This window comes from Anopheles ziemanni, chromosome 3, assembly GCF_943734765.1.
Source record: "Anopheles ziemanni chromosome 3, idAnoZiCoDA_A2_x.2, whole genome shotgun sequence".
In the NCBI taxonomy this organism is placed as follows: Eukaryota; Metazoa; Arthropoda; class Insecta; order Diptera; family Culicidae; genus Anopheles; species Anopheles ziemanni.
In genome coordinates this window covers 93,067,543-93,085,119 of record NC_080706.1, presented here as the reverse complement: position 1 = coordinate 93,085,119, position 17,577 = coordinate 93,067,543, and the positions used below count along the sequence as shown (strand labels likewise).

Here is a 17,577-nt window from a genome sequence, read left to right as displayed (position 1 = left end):
ATATTTGGTGACTGTGGGATAAGTGTGGGTTTCTACGTACGACCACCTTTGCGTTATTCATTTTTGTACCGACAAAATAACTTGGCGCCAAAAAATACACACCAAAGTGATCTTTAGACGATGTAAAATTTAGTTTTAATTACCGTAAAGTAAACATCCCCCTCCATGCCTGTCTTAACCACCTCCTGCTCGTAATAGGAAGACTGTTTTACACTCGAGCACATTCAACGACGAAATGGACACTGGTCGCATGGTAGAAAAGAAAAACGAACCCGGTTCGGCAACTACTGGCAGCCGTAAATTTGATACGAATTGCATTAGAATGAAGTGTTTCACAAAAAAAGAAGAAGTACCAATACTAGAAGGCGTCTTCTGTGGCGTCGTGCTCCTGTCGTTGGTCCTGTGGTTCTGTGGTTATGCCAAACTGTTCCCAAGTGTTCTTGATGCTTGCTTCCTCGTCTTTCCAAATGGCATACTGAAGCTTCCGAAACCGCTCAGGAGAAGGGAGTGAACAAACTTGTGAACACTTGGTTTTCTTCTCCGTTAGCTAACTGTTTACTTAGTTTTATGGAAGTGCTAGTACTCTCGGCAAATGACAGATGCACATTTCGAACAAACAGCGTGCCCTGTGCATAGACATTTGTCTTTCAAGTTAACTTCATTTCTCGTTTTTGGAAACTGGTTCCTTGAAATCTTCTCCTTTCATGTCCAGCTCCTTTTATCCAGAATCTTGACAGTTCATAGTCAGATGTATTGGTAAAACGTAGGGCCTTTCTTTGACGAACGAAGTGCAAATGGAACAAATTATTTCAAGTAAATATTTGCCTTTTAATAGGCAAGCCTTCATCTTGAACACTTTTTGAACTGGTTCACACTTCAGTACTACAATTCAGTACCAGTGTCACTTGATAGGAGTGGCATGTCAACTAGGTCAACTACAACTCAACCCTTAACTTCCAACTGCTTAAAGAAAGAGGTTCACTTCTACCAGTTTTGTGGGAAATGTTTACAATAATTTTTACTTTGATTTTTCTTTTATGCAATCCAAATTTCTTGATAGAACTTGTCCAAAAATATTAAGCTATTTTATGAATTCATTGCCGATGTAATTATTCGGGATATTATTGAAATTCAATATTTACCAGAAAATGTCCCAGACAGGCTCCAAAACTAACCTTCCAGTCCGTAAATACGAACATTCTTCTCTAAAAGTCTCTATCCTCTACGTTGCAAGTGGATGCAACGGCAGTAGTAGATGCCAAATATATTATCACATAAAAAAAACAGAACAAAATACGACAATAAAAAGCAATTGAATATGTTTTCCCATTATGTTTTATATAGAATATAAACTTCCAATAACGGGGCGTGAAGCTTTCAGCGAAAACTTTCCCATGCAGTTTAAGATGAAGAATAAACGTGAGAAGCAAGTTTTTCAGAAGGTAAAGTTCTATCCGCAGAGTGGCCAACAATGCAGGAAGTTTTTCTTTTCCCTACCCTCTCCCTTTTCTTTATTCAGCCGCTTCACTTCACCAAATCCGATCCGATCCGGCGGCACAAACAAAGCTCGTAAGAAAGCGTGATTGTGCAATCGCTAGTAAAACGACGAAACAATCAACCGAACGCGCCAAGGACCCTGCCATAATATCGGGCCGTCGGAGTTTGCTCTAAATAAGTTGCGACTACTACCTGTTTTCCGCTGCTTCCGGAAGGGCTGGCGTTATCAGTTTACAATTTTCCACCCAAGCGAGATCTGCCGGGGCTGGCTGCCATCGTCAGCGGTTTCGCTATTGTTTGCATGCTCCTGTCACAAACAATTACCGCGCACAGCAACAGTGGGCCGTGTGGCGTAAGTGGCACCGAAATGGCGGCTTTCAGCCAACCGATACATTGTTGCCGGCGAAGGATAGATGCCGGTTTTGGTACGTCTTTCGGGAACTCGGCGAATGCATATAGCATGGATAATTTCTTCACAAATCTTGATAACATTGTTAAGATAATCATCGGAGAAGAAAACTAAATGGTTGATTTGCAGTAGATGTGCTATTTATTACCCAGCAGGGCAGGATAATCTTGCCTACCGCAAACAGATATGAAACCCGGGTTTTGTTGCTTAAGCAGTTACATACAACTAAGATGTTTATAAATTAGGTGCAAGTAACACAATATTTTTTTTTTTTTTCAACAAACTATTAAGGTATAACAATTAAAACCTTAAGCCAGGTTTAATTTATCATATTGAGTAATTCGGATTTGTTATAATGTTACAACAAATATTGTCCTTCTCGACTAAAGACATTTTCAGATAAAGATGTCATCCTTTTCAAAACATAATAAGTATTTTTCTAATGTTTTCCCTCATTCTGTTTCAATTGCAGATTCGCCCAACCGATCATTAAAATGGAAAATCAACAGTTAGACAGTCCGCTTCCGTAAATGAAATTACCTTACGAAAGGCGTAGAGGTGTAAGCGAGCGATAAAAAGTTACGTTAATTCCGCGTCGTCTTGTCCACTTTCATCGTTCACGGAATGCTAGCCAGCAGTTAAGTGAAATGGAAGTGGAAATTTGAATTTACTCGACAACGCACTCGAGCCCGTGCTGTACTAATTGAGAAACGAAGCGGAAACGAAGTCATCGCGTTGGGTTTCCCTGCGATGCCGCAGGCATGAAAAGAAAAGCGAATGTCTGCGCAAAAACATACAAAAAAAACACAACTGCGACGAAGATTAACCTTTCACCAAAAAAAAAACAACAAGCCGTATCCTGCAAAACGACGTGCGAATGAATTATTGTTTCGACGTGTTTCGTTTAGCCGGGCGGAAAAGAGAAAGGTCACCCGATTCCGATCTGTCGCCGGTTGAACGAATGCTGTGTACGCGGTGTGTTTTCCGCTCGGATCATCATCAGCACGGCCAGCCTCCCTTCGCCGGCCCAATGCGGGGTCACTTCATTAGCTTTCAGTTCCGGCCGGCTAGCAGCAGTCGGGGCTAACGGAGACAAATATGCAGCGAAGGGAGGGACAGCAAAAAATAAATGTTTTCATAAAAGCATCCAAAGCAACCTTGCTGCGTCCTTCGGGCAAGAAGTAATTTCAATTTCAACGGAACTTAATTGAATTCGGTGACGCCTACCTGCAATCTCACTTGGAAAAAAAAGGAAAAAACAAACTGCTCCAATGGGGTGAACATCCACCTGGCACTACCTAGGAGTCTACCTCTATACATCTCTCTCCTTTCATTGCCCTTCCGCCCAGCTGGAGTGTCAAGCCTACCACCGCTAGGATGTAGGAAAAATCAATTTTCCATGCAATTTATTTTAAATTTGTGCATGCGTTCACGGAGTCGTACGATCTTGGTACGAGGTGCGTGCGGTAACCACGGCGGGAAGTCTTTTCCCAAGCCTGGAAGTGAAACTAGTGGAACTAATCGAAACGATCTGGACATCGGCGCTAACAACAACAGCACGCAAACCAATTAGTGCGGTGTGTGTGTGCTTTTCGGCTCAGCTTCCCGATTTTCTACGTCTGTTATTATTTTATATTGTGATTTTCACTGAACATTTTAAACGTTCACTCTTTGTAAGGCTATTAAACTTAATACGATTAGATTTAATGCGGACTCAGTTGTGAAATCAAGTAAACCTAACAAAAAAGTATGTTGTTAAGCAGCAAAACACGAATGTGAAAAGACAAAACTACTTCCGTAACTGAAGGATGGAAAATCTTAAATGCACAGCGGCGGTAGTTCAGTCCAGTTAATTAAATTGTGTTTAACAAAATACACAAATTAATTGAATGTTTGCCAAGCATTAACTTCTTTTTTTTTCTCTGCAGTTTTCTAGTGAAACATAAATGTTCAAGGCAAACGGATGAAACTCGTGGAAACTTTTGCTATCTAATCTATTTGTGATAGTTTTGGTGGAATAGGAAAGTGTTGTGAAAAGACTACCTAAAGGAGGGCTTATAGTCCCCAAAATGACCCAAAATGGGGCTTTCCGTAGCGGCCGACGAGTGCAAACGGAAGTGCAGAAACAATTGGCGAAGTAAAGAAGCGCGTCGCAGCGAGCGCTAGTGAGTGTTCGTGCAACCGGACGGGCACACGTAAAAAATACCCACACAGAATGGCAGCGACGTCGGAAGTGACGTCCTGCGGGCCCGGAAGACCACCACCTCCGCCGGATAACCCGCCGGATCGGAGGGCATCGGCTCGGCCCCGATGGACACAACCGGGCATCGTTTGGCTGGCGCTCATCGTGCTAACGCTCACGGTCGCCCAGCTGGGCCCGGTGCACGGAGAGAAAACGAAGACATGTAAGTAGATGCCGTAGTGGTTCTTATGCCAATTCTAATATCTCTTAATGCAAATTATTCTCGGATTAAATTCTATATCGTTCATCTAAGGATTTCCTTAGAAATTTTATATATAATAAAATTTTCCTATATGTTGGATGCATCAGGCAACTTGTGGGGGGCTGAACTCCGAATGAATTCTTACTGTTTTGCCTTTGTTTTTTATGCTGATTACTTGTTTCTTACTTGTTTAAATTTTCGGTGATAATTTCACTCATCAATAGTGCTGCAGGTTTAAGAACTCGATAGTTTTTGTGTTTTATGTTATAGTTTCTAGTCGTTTTATAGTATGGCAGACATTACAATGCTTATCTCAACAATTGTAGTTTTGTTAGAACCGAATTGTAATTTATTCTTGCAGGTTCGATAAGTACAAAGATAAAAGTGGTTTATACTATCATGGATGCTTGGTACTCAGTATCCAATTCCATAAAATACTGCAACGAATGTTAAACGAACAACTAAAGGCAGTGGATTCGATACGTACCTTGAAATCATACTCCGAAATGTCAAAATTCGTAACTTGCACCGGAAGCACGCAAAAGTCAGAGCTAATTTTTGGTTGTTCCGGGGCTTGTCGTTGCCTTGCTAACAAGTTCCGACGTAGTTGGGGTAGGTTGTACTAGGCGCTATCCGGAACCGGATGCATAGCATGTCATGGGTTAACCGCCGGCAGGGGCGGGCGGCCGCGGCAGGCAGCCTCGATTACCGGCCGCAGCTCGTTGAGATTTATGCTTTTTTATGTCGACTTGCCGTTCAAATCGTCATCTATAGTGCCACACTGGTATTATTGTTATTAGCTCGGCGTGCGCCAGCCATACACCCCTTCCCGCTTGTGTCCGTAGTGTCGCGCTTTTCCGTTCCGTGCACGGAAACACGCGCTGCTTTCATGTCAGGGACCAATAAAACATACAATCGCTCCGACAAACAAGTACCAAGTAGATCGTACCAACACACATACACATACACATGCTCACCAGGATACAGAATGTATTACAAGCCAACAACAAACACCGCCTCTCTCTCTCTCGCCCAACCTCCCCTCCCAGGAGCGGACAACCAGATGCCAGTTTTCCCTCGCTGTCGATGCTTGACATTTTCTTCGGTTGACGGAGAGTTTCTTTTTTTTCCCGCCCCGGGAAAGCTTTCATCGAGCCATTATTTGTGGTGACGAAAGGAGCAGCTCGATGTGGGGAAAGATATTTACTTCTTGGGCAGAAATTTTCGTTTTTGTTTTTTGTTTATCTTTTATCCACTGCTTTCAGAACTTGGTTGAACACCCTACTTGATTGTGCTTTCAAGTAAGGCTTAACAAACTTTGCTCTTCGATAATGTATTTTACTGGAAACTAAACAATTTATTGTGTAAATTTTTTTCTTATGTCGTTTATTAAATGGAGTTTTATTTTTAAATGGATGAATTATAATTAATGAATACTCATTTCTTCTCACGTTAGTTCTTTAAAGATCTCGTATAATTGTTTAATACCATTTCTTAGCATCTTATCATTCCCTGAGTTCTTTGAAATAATTTAAAAAATGGAGATCTTGTTACGTGCAAAAATTTGAAAGTCAAATAAAGCAAAATATTTTCCTCATCAATATGAATTGTATCACCGTTCGTTTGCCACGAACCTGGCAGAGCGCGTGCCATTGCAATAATAATAACGCTGACGTTCGAAACACGTGCCCAAACATCATTCATCTGAGCAAGGAGTTTGGAAAAGTGCCTGATTTATTTACTTTTCTCATACGTTTTTTATTTATTCATTTCCCTTTATTTGGTGTACTCTTTTTCTTTACACACCCGCACACTCTCGCACTAAAGTTGTTCGATGGAAAGAATTGATACACATACAGGCCGGCAAACAAACAGGCAAATAAATGCAATTGAAACGGCATCGTTAGTACGCCATTTTCACCCCCACCCCCCGTGGGGCACCACGTCGTTACAAGCCACGCCAGAAAAACCCCGACGAGGAAAAACGCCGGGCAAAAGTGAGCAGAGAAGTAACAAAAGCCCCGAATTGAATCCAATTCGAAGTTGGAATTATTCGTTGTTATTTTAACTTTTTCCGCACGGAGCTCCTGCCTCGAGTGCGGGGTACCACTTCCGGTCTCCCCAAACACCCACCCACCCAACTCAATCCCGGTGATCCTGGTTTGGCTTTCCTCACCCAGCCAAAACCGGAAGCCGGCACGCACGCTGCTGGAAACAGGTGCAATTAAGTTGCTACCTCCGTTCGAACGTTGGCAGGGAAAAGTTGGGCTTCGTTCTCAACCCGACAACCGTGACGTTGGTCACCGGCCAGCAGCGAGCTGGTTACATCCTGGGCCAACGCTAACCCTGTCCGGGTTGCGCCAGGTCCCGGGAATCGTGTTCCTTTTGTCTTTCGCCTTTCGGCTCGCTCCTTTTCCACTGTTTTCCGGCCACAAATTGGGGCCAACGATGTAACGGAGGCTAGTAATATGTAATTGAATGTTGCTGTATTTAATTAGCATTCCGGGCGGATGTGGGCGGATGTGCGAACAACGGGCAAAGGGGAAGAAAATCCGTGATCCACTTGGAAAAATGGTTAGCCTTCTCCGCTCGAACGGAAACCTCTGCACTTCTAGTGCCAGTGTACCATGGCCCATAATTCGAGGAGAAACTGTATTTGCGTGCCGTCGAATGGTTAGCGTTTTCGTCTTCGATTTCCCCAACCACCCACAGCCACCCATCACATCTTGCCAACGGCCGGAACGTTGGGCTTTTTCTTTTGCAGTCTTTTATTCGAGTCAGTGAATCGTGACCAAAGGTGGTTACGATCTTCCGATATATCGCCTCATTTAATGTTCCCACATCCGATTGGCCGAAGGGAGGCAAAAATCTACTGCAAGATTATTCGCCTCAAGAGACCAGTCCGGCCAGTCCAGAGTGGTTGTGATTAATGGGGGGGCGTAAATAAAACAGCTCGTGAAACATAACCTCCGAAAAGCGATTCGATAGGAATCGAACGTGGAGCACTTTCTTGCTAGTGGAAGTGTTTATTTTTTTTTACTGGAATGGAAGCTGGACTTTTCCCATCCACTTGAGGGAAGACTCTCTCATTGGTTGATGCTTTTTATCGGTTTTGCCCGCAGCCCTTGACTCTTGAGCTGCGCCTTTCTACTTACAGCTTACGGTGTACGCAGCGTGGGCCAATTTGCCTACTTGTTGATTTGTTTCGGCCCGCGGCATTCCGTTTATTGTGCAGGGCTAGACTCGTTTTATTTGTTTATACATCGACACTAAATCACACTATCACAAAAGCTTCCCCCTTTTATCCCTTTATCCACCGATTGTCTTTCCGACGGTGGAGAAGCAATTGGCCAGAAGTAAAGGAGCGGTAAAATCATTGCACAAAGTGGCAATAAAGTATGATGGATGGGAATTGCGCATTGGAAGGGAATGGGCGCACGGATGGGGGAAACGCCATCGGCAAGGACTAATTGCAAAGAGGTGGTCCCTTTGTTCCGTTTCCGGCCCAGTGTTCGAGCTGTAAATGAATAAATCTTCCATCGCCCTGCAGGATGTACAAAAACTGCAGGCAAAAGGGGTCGCCCAAAAAACCCGGTCGACTGCTTCAAGGATGACTGCAAACACGGACCGCAAGACCAAACGATAGAAGAGTCCATTGTGTTTAGCTGTGTAGGTGTCCCTGCGTACCTGACACAGGAACAATAAAAGGACATTTTGTCCAATTGCGTTTTCCAATCAATACGTCCGTGCACCGTGCTCCAGTGGACAATGTCTACACCGCATCCACCAACACCGGAATGTCTGCTCATCCGGGCTACGATGGTCGCAAGGTACCGAAACACCCTGCAAAATGTTGGCTGGGGCACATTCCCAAGCTCGTGCGTTGGGAAACACCGGGCAACCGGAGAGGACGCTTTCTGGTGTGGCACTTTCCAAATGTGAGGATGACCCACCCGGAACGGGCATCATCAAACGGTCGATAGAGGGTCTTGGTCTACACGCAGGTCCGGTGTGATCCTTCTCTCTTGAGATGTCGACCAAGCGTACTCGAGTGTGCACGTCCTTCCCTGATCCCCGCAAAAATCAAGTTCTAGATCGGGGCTTGTTTGTTTGTTTGTCGTTTGTCGCAAACGACACGAACTCCTCCGTAGTGCTCCTCCGAATTCCCAATGGCGGGTCAAGGTAGTTGGAGTCTGCTTTCTCGCGCCAAAAACTAAACCCGGAGAAGCAGGAGGTACGCCGAGACAAACAGTCCAACAAACAATGCAGCATATACCGTAAAAGAAAAAGCACACACACACACACATGTATTCTCGGTCAGTACGAGCGGACCGGAAACATGTGTGATCTTTCCGGAAGAGTCATTAAACGGATGGAGAGTTGTAGGCGAGTGTTGTGTTATGGCCCAACCCTTGTCCCTATCGGTGCAACGAACAGCTACGGTTTTGTATGAAGTCGTTCCGACTGGCAGCAGAGTGGAAGCTCAATAGGGTACTTGTGTGTATGTGTGCGAGCCTCTGCGTCACAGCTATGCTCCGGTTTGTGTAGATGTATGTTGTCATTGTTACGGTACCTCCCGTAGTCCCTGCCCGAGAACTTGCCCAAATTGCTCAGAACTTGGCGAAAGCCACACTGAGCAAAGTTTTCTGGATTGCGAAAGCAGACCCTCCGTCCAGGCAAACCCTTGCCGGCTATCCAGGCCTAAGTATCATCAGGAGATTTGTGTTGGGCGGTCCCGCTCCTCCCGCAAACTTGCCTCCTTCCGACGAGAGTACTACAAGCTTGAGGCAAACAGACGAATTAATGTTATTCCGGTGTTTTCCGGTGGAACCGTGGTACCGTAGAGGTCCGACCTCGGCCGGTGGTGATGATGGTCATTGCCGTACTATAACGATGACAAGTGTTCTCGTAGCGCTCCTTCAAACCTGACCCCATGCTTTTCCACCGAGTCGGTCGAGGGAAGATGAGTGAAGCCGTACTTTCTTCTCCGATAGTGTCACCAGCTGACATCGGGGGAGTAGCTGTACCCGGTGGCTACTTTGTGATCTAATTCTTGCAAGCCCCGTCGTCAAGACGACACCACAGGCTACAACGAAGCCGCCTCCTCAACGACATGAATGGTGCGGTAGCTTCTTAGGAGATAATATAATTATAAGGAAAATAATTCCCTATCCTTACGTTCCTATTTTTCCCGGAACGTGGTTCAATTCAGCAAATGGCCCTCGATTGGAACCACCACCGATCGAGAAGACACGAGTGTGTGTGTGTGGGAGATTCGTTTGAAAAGTGTCGATGAAGTTTCCCCATTCCAGCCCAACTGCATCGGTGCATATGCACCAATGCTCTGAGCTTCCGAGCGTCGGTGGATGGACGTTTGTGTGTTCTAGGAAAAATGTTCCAACTAAAGAGATTGTCTGGCGCGGACACAAACCCACAAATTCTACAAACGGATAGAAATCTGAGAGAACATTCATTGTGAAACCCTTCCTCCCGGGGGAAAAGTCTTACCTGGTGTGCGCACCGCACGGTCCACGGTGCGATGGCAAAGATCATCAAGGGCCCTGGATGACTGCCGTTCCCCCACCTCGAAAGCCACAGATGCTTTTCATTTGCATATAAATTAGATAAGAGCACTGCAATTTCGAAAGGTACCTCCGTGAACGTGCACGACAACGGTGAGCCAGAATCGAACGTGAAGCTTTCGGGTTCCGTTTTTTCCATTTTTCCAGACGTCACCCATCAATGTGTGCGAGCTGATGCAAATCATCGGTTCGTTTTCTCTACACTCCACCGATATGCAGCTGCACATGCATGCAGGGTTGCTGATTCAATTTTGCAGTTTCATGCTGGTCCCGGGGTGACCTAGTTGCGAAATAGATTCATCAATTTCTGCTTTAGATATTTTCGCCACGTTCTTGCTGCTGTCTTTGCGGAAAAGAATGTTGATCACACCGGCACCCCGATTAGATGCAGAATTGTTTGTGAGATAATGAATACTTTAATCTGAAACTCTGTCTGATACGAGCTGCGATAGGAGTTAACGGCGCTAAGAATGTCTCATGAATTCTGAGACGAATCAGCAAGAATTCTTCGTTACTTGGCAGATAATTGCATAGTATAGTGACTTGAGACGCACTAGTTCATCCAAATTTGGTATTTTCCAAGGGAGCACATCGACATGACAAAAATGTACACCACTGTTTTCACCATCAACTTAAACTTTCTTACACCAACTAATCTAAAAACGAAAATACACTACCATAATTGAACAACCTTCATCAAATAACAGCCACCAATAACTGATACTCCATGCTATTCAACCTTCAGGTTGAACTACTGTTTACTGACTGATAAAGACCCATGTTTTTTTACTGGCAGCTATACGACAACGTAGTTTGATAGTGCTTGTGGCATAAAAATATATGTAAATGAATTCGGTACCATTTCTGCGAAAACCAGTTCCCTAGGCAGCAGTATGGCACACCTTTGACGCACCTGAGCAGTATTTTTATTTCTGCTTCATACGGCGACTGATAGATGTTTGTGTGAGCTCAGTACTTCTAAATTTCTTCTGTTAGCAGTTTTGGGGAAGCAATTGACTGAGGTCATCGTCTCAAAGGAATTGAATTTATTCTACCTGTTCTGATATGACTAATAGCATCAGTACTGCTGCTACAACATTCACGCTCCTGGTTGGTTTCTATCGGACTATGCATCGGCTTATAGACCTCTTGTAGCATATAATTTAGAATTCATTTCATTATAGGCAAAAAAGAACGACGTCGTAAACAACAAGTATAAGAGTTGGAATAACATTTTAAGTTTTATTGAAAGAGAATACATCAAAAAACTTGTGCACAAACAGCTATCTAACGGGATAATGTATGGATGTCGCAAATGTATAAACTGGTATGCTTACCATGTACCAATTACTTCGTCTTTTCGGTGATCGGAGGCGGTGGATTGAAGAACACGTTCGACTCGCGGCGCTTACGCTCTTGGTAAGCGCGCAAGATGGTAAACGGACGAATCGTGCAGAAGTAAAACATTTCTGCCAAACTCAACAAACTGACGCCCATGAACAGCCCGAGCAGACCACCGCAGTTGGCAAGAAAATCCGTTAACCCGTACAGCTCGCTGCGCTTCGACGTGATGAACTGGGCCTCCTTGAAGTAGATCGAGAGACGCGAAAACTCCGCACCTTCATCCTCGTCCAGTGAATCTCCGTAAGCTTCGATCAAGCTCTTCCAGTCGAGTGCGGCCTGGGAAATTTCGGCATCGTACTGTACGGAGGTACAAGCCGGTAGACAGTTGCACTTTGCCCGGAAATCAAACGATTTGTCCACGAGGTATTTAACGTCCTCCAGTAACATGTCGTCCTCCGCCTCGTTGTAGCACTGGATCTGGCTAGCGCCGCACACCTTCGTATTGTCGTCCCGCGGCATGGAGAATTTGGCGCATCCACATTTCTGCAGCGTGTAGTTGGAGAGGCACTCCAGCTCGCAATTTTGCTGCGTGTACACCTTAAAGTATCTCAGATGGCGTTCCTCGTTGAAGAAGCACTGGCGCCTGGTGGAAATATTTGAGGCTTAATGCCGTAAATGAACCCTTTAACACCGTTCACGCTTTCTTACCTCTCGGGTGTGTATTCTCGAAGACCCTCGGACGTGGTTATCATCTGTGGCTTCACGGATATGATGACCTCCTGATGCAGCGGTACTCGATAATACTGCCTCGAGACTTGCGGGTACTCACTGGACGAGTGTAGCAGAATCTTAAACCCTTGCACGGGTCCCTGGAAGCATATAGAATGGGAAGTAACGTATGCTCGGGATGTGCCGAATATGATTGTCTCACCCGACATATTAATTCCCGATCAAATTTGAACAGGTTCAGCAGCACAAACAAGCCAGCTCGAGCACCATCACCGAGAACCCGAAGCGGGTAAGTGTCCATATCGGACTTCTCCGAATACCCATTTTCGAGCGACCACAGTGGAGACGTTTTGTTCTCGGTTATGTACTCGTAGTCGTTGTGGAGTTGGTCCTCACGAAGCATTTCCTGAGAGGACTGTGCGTTGAAGGTGAAACAGATGCCCTCTTCGGTGATGGTCTCGGTAAAATAGTTGGTACAGAGGCCTCCCTCATTGCGCCACTTGCAGAAGTAAAGAGCCTTCTCTATTGGCATCGAGACGTTCCTTAGCTTTTCGACGATGTTGGGATCCTCCGTTTGGTTTAGCTGGATGTCCTTCAGGATGTGGGCATCGCATACTTGCGCCACCGCACGGAAGAGATCGAAACTACAAAACGAAAGAGCAGAGAACAACCAACGATCATGAACTGGTTCGTTTCCACATCCAAGTTTATCGATGATTAATCGTTACGTTTCGTTACTCCAATCCTGGTGTGGATCAACCGTTGTATTTCTTGTTATCTGTCTGTATAGCTCCGTGAAGTTCAAGTATTGAGAACGGACCTTCATTTCCGGACAGATCGTGACGGCCGGAAACGGGATCTGCCATACGGGGGTTGACTTTTCCGCGAAGCTCACTATCACTGGCGTTTGGTCCCACTTGCGGTAGATGTTTTGAATCAACCGGCCACACCCGTACAGCGAGAGCAGGAGCATCACGCCCCACCAAATCCTACGAAACACGGAACCGGATTAATCTCCCCATAAAAGCACATATCCTCAGACACTACACAAACACAGACTCTTACTTTTCAAACAGCGTACGCCGCTTGCAGCCAAAGTATTGGACACCGTGCACACTGCTGTTGGAGCAGTACTCCAGAAAGAGGCCTTTGATCACACGCCAGATGTTGCCTTTATCCCATGCGTTGATGGCCTTCAGCTCGAAATTGCTTACCGACCGCGAATCCATAGCTGCACCTTCGTCGATCCTTCGAGCACGACTATCGGTGACAAAATGATATGCTGTCCTAGAGACCCACGGTCGTATTTATACTATTCAAAAGCAGTAGATGATGCGCGAGTGCGAGGTGGACAGGTAGCGGCGTACAGTGGTGAGTGCCATCACATGCCGCGGAGTTACTAGTCAGCCAAAGCCATAGCGCTTTCGGTGATAAAGGGCTGGTGTCATGCCGAATTCCCCTGGCTATACAGCACACCCAGAAAAGTGGTGAAGGCAACAACCCGTGAACTCCAAACCGACGTAACGTTCTACAGGAGGAGCCCTCTGTCGGCTGAACTTACGGGAAACCGAATCCACTTGGGAGGGCCGCTACTGTTTGTGTGGAATTGCAACGTGTCGACATGACCGCCCCAAGGTGTGTACCAGTGCGGCACTATACCTTGCCCAAGTTCTACAGATACTCCCCGTCCCTTTGGAGTGCCCTTGGTTAGATCGAATTCGTTGATAGATTTGTTTTCATTCACAAAAATCTACTACGGCTCGGGTTTGCGATCGACGGTGGAGCTTTATGCCTCTATTCGATACATTTTCCAAATAATGTTCATGCTGTATATACCATAGTAGCAATTTTAGACTTCATGTTTCAATAAATACTCCAAAACGGCTACACTAAACCCAATTTAGTGCTCTGTTCCATTGATGGTTATCAAGCTCCCTGATGGACGGTCCACAGTTATTGTTTTCTTTCACACACAGCTACCTACAATTAATCATCTCTCATCGCTGACATAAACCTGCGAAGCGTCAAACTGCTGGTGACTGCTAAATAAAAAAGTTCTGTAATAGTAGGCTGAGCGCTTCATAAATCAGTTCCGAGTATTAACAGAATTTATCTGTTCCTAAAGTATACGTTCCTTCCCCGTGTTTCCTTGAGCTCCATCTCATTTACTCGCACTTATTTGCAACGTATTATGGCATATTTATCCCAAAAATCAAAATAAAAGCACCAAAAGACCAAAACAAACGATTTAAAAGTGATTGCGATTGATTCATTTTATTAATACGCAGTCTTAAAGCCTCAAGCCTGTGTGAGCTATGTAAGTAAAAATATTTTAAGATTCCTTCAGCGATTACTACGAGTTAATACAGAATGTATTTGGGTTGGGTTGAACTATGTTCGTTTATCATGGGTGGGTAAGCCCAAGAGATATTCCCTTTTTAATACACGCTTGCGATATTCATTCATTTTCGGTGTTGTTGATGTACCTCAAGTGTAATAGTGGACTCCAACAGGACATTGGCCTTTACATTATTTTACATCCTTCCTTCCTTCCCCTATTTAACTTGAGACCGGCTCAGAAAGATTCAAAAAGACAAAACCGAAGTGGTTTCTTTGGCAACAAAACACTGTTTCGTACAGTTTACATGAAAACAAACCGCTGCAGGAAAAACCAAGCAAGGTCAGAAGAAGCCGGTAGTGAAAATGAAAAAAAAACTGAAGGATATTATTAGTGGTAGTTGGAATTAGATTTAGGTTTCTCGTTGGAATACAACTTAAAGTAAAACAAATGGGCACTACTAAACACTTGACTCTGGATTGTTGGAGATCCCTTTGCGTAGTTTAAGTCAAGACAATGAAAATGATAAAAAAATTTTAAGTAAACTCACATTTTGTTTTGTTTGCTGATTAGTTGCGCATAATAAGTACATTTTGGGCGATTTTTGTTTGATCGTAACAATCAGCCACACACTCTTTTCACACTTTTTTTGCTGTAGTAATGTGGCATCTCAGATGTATTTTTAATTAAAATTAATTTTACACAAGCCTCTGGATGAAGATGATTCATAAGGTTCGGTTGCATGGTAGCAGTCGAACACATCAATGGAGGCGCATGGTTCTTTCCATTTCTCGATGGAGGCGCCTGGTTATTCACATCCACCAATGGAGACGCCTGGTGGTTCGCGATCGCAAGGGTAATGTTGTTCGTCTCGCCAGTAACTAAAAAAAGAGAAACCCATCACGAAACTTTACGTTCCTTTCCCTACTTTGTTGGTTTCACATCCCGTTTTTTCCATACGCTTTGTTGTACACTGGGACGATGGCAAGAATACAAAAATCTGTTTAGTGTACCCCAGTTTTTCACCGCTTCTCTTCCAGGCCAACTGTTACCGAAGCTTATACTTATGTATTCACTTCATCAACAGTCATCAGCACGAAGCTTCTGAGCAAGGAAGAACAGTATCCAATAAAAAAAGCATACTGTAACAAAAATCACTTCAAAACGGTTAACAAATTACCCTTTTGCCCATAAAATCCCTTCTTGTTACCGGTGGTTTTCAAATTATCGGTTCCATCCTTCCTTCATTCATTGTTCCCTTTTCCGTACACTTCTCTTGCGTGCTCTTCGTGGAAAATTAGTTCCAGCGTTCGTTACCGTCCGTTGAACATTACATTCTCATCATCATGCAAAAGCTGATTAATGCCCATGGGGGTGCATGAAGTAACCGCATTTGTGTGTCCGGTGGTGCTTAAACAAAAAATAAATAATGCTACCAAAATTGAACCACCACTCAAACAACAAACCAACCCGTAAAGTACGAGTTGCCGCAAAATTATAGGGTGAATCAGTTCGTGGAAAAATTGGTTCGTTTTTTTCACTGCACGCCTTTTGCCGCGCCACGAGTGTTTTTCGAAATGAACTTTTTAGCCATCGACTCAGCGGGAAACTGCTGGTTAATGTGCGGTGTCGTTGATGCTTCCCAATCAATGGCTTGATAAATGGTTGGGCTTAACATCAATATTGATAAGTCTTCAAGTTGGGAAAATTTCCTGGTACGAGCCTTCGTTGGTCATTAATCGTGGGCGCGGAATTCCAATTTATTTAACTTTACTTTGCTAGGACTCTACAAAATTGGAGCCAAAAAGATATTTTTATATCTTTGAATGCAAAAACACCCGATCAATATGGTTTTATTGATTGAGATGTCTAAAGAGATCTGTAAAGAGCATAACATGTGTGTTTTTTCATTCGTCTCTTAAAGACACAGAGACACTGGACATCGTTGTTCCAGTTTCTTCTTAAAGCACAATAACTATACTTTTATGGTAAAAAAGAAAATTCACTGCCTGCGTTCTCAGCCCAACTTCGGGCTCCTATAAATACATGCTGGTCCCAGCTTAACCCGGTTCCATTTAACGAATCCATGATATTCACAGCTGTAAACGAAAAGGTTCGAACCGAAGGCATCATCATCAGCAACGCGGTGCAGCAACGTCTGTTTGTAACAGCAACAGCACTAAATTTAACTTCCATCGTTAATTGGTACCGGCAGCTTTTAGCAGCAGCAGCAGCCTTTGGCAGTCGCTCTTGTGTCGGAAGCCGGAAAACGCAACCGCTCCGTGCGCCGAAGACGAAGTAATAATAACAGTAATAAACCAGCTTGCGAACAATTGCGAAACTTCATTCGGCTGTTAAATTTATCGTCTTCCCGCGCACGATGTGCACGATGGAAATGGAACCCCGAAGCGAATGGGGGAAAGGTAGTTTGCGAAGCATGGCCGAACACTTCCTGTTCAGCGCGGAAACCTGAAACCAGCGGTGAGTAAGTTCCACTTTTGCTTGGAAAAGACCCGAGGCGAGGAAACAAAAATTGGCAATTGCACCAAAACTCCTCCACAATTGCTGGAATAACCTAACATAAGATCAAATGCACTACTTACTTTGCAAATGAAATATACTTACGGTATGTTGGTTCGATCGTGCTAGTAATAGTTGTCGCAAATCATTTTCAATGGCTTACACTACTGAAAAATACCCTTTCTACTAGTAGAACTGCACAACAAGTCAATAAAAATAATAAATGAACAGCTGTGTTGTACAAAAACATAATTTCATCAAGAACACAAAATAACTTTGATGCAATGTTACGCATTGCACCGAAAACGATGCTGATTATAATTGAAAGTATAAATTATGTTTTGCTAAATAAGAAATCTGTATGATTTAAGTGACTAATCAAAATTGTGTTACAAGAAGTCGAACAATGTTTTAAATCACCTTCGTCTCCTATTGTGGGAACCATTAGCCTAATTTTTTTTTCCAAAAAGAACATGGTTCCGATTCCTCCACCAATTTGTTTCCATCAATTTACAGTGATGTAAAACCATTTTCCAGCAAAACATGGTGAAAATTGTCACTCATTGTTCCTATGAACTCCGCGAAACAGGGGAGAAAAATCAAAATCTTTGCGCATATTTTCCATTCCTGTCGTGAGGTTCGCATGTGCGCTCACAGAACGGCAGCTTCGTTTCGCTTTCCTTCTCTCTTAATGAATGTAGCCTCCGACCGACG

The 17,577-nt window shown here is 44.2% G+C and overlaps 2 protein-coding genes across 2 annotated transcripts in view; one reads left to right on the top strand and one right to left on the bottom strand.

The window, feature by feature from the left end:
• Window positions 1-4,121: 4,121 nt before the first annotated feature.
• LOC131286907 (uncharacterized) overlaps window positions 4,122-17,577 on the top strand; it is a 38,116-nt gene continuing 24,660 nt past the window's right edge. The window contains exon 1 of the mRNA XM_058315916.1: window positions 4,122-4,311. Coding sequence (XP_058171899.1) covers window positions 4,122-4,311 — 190 coding nt within the window. The remainder of the gene's footprint in view (window positions 4,312-17,577) is intronic.
• Window positions 11,280-13,246, bottom strand: LOC131288830 (pickpocket protein 28-like). Its single transcript, XM_058318008.1, has 5 exons — window positions 13,071-13,246; window positions 12,734-12,994; window positions 12,208-12,649; window positions 11,985-12,145; window positions 11,280-11,919 (listed from the first exon to the last, which is right to left on the bottom strand). The coding sequence occupies exons 1-5, from the start codon at window positions 13,232-13,234 to the stop codon at window positions 11,280-11,282; spliced, it is 1,668 nt and encodes a 555-aa protein (XP_058173991.1). The 5' UTR covers window positions 13,235-13,246.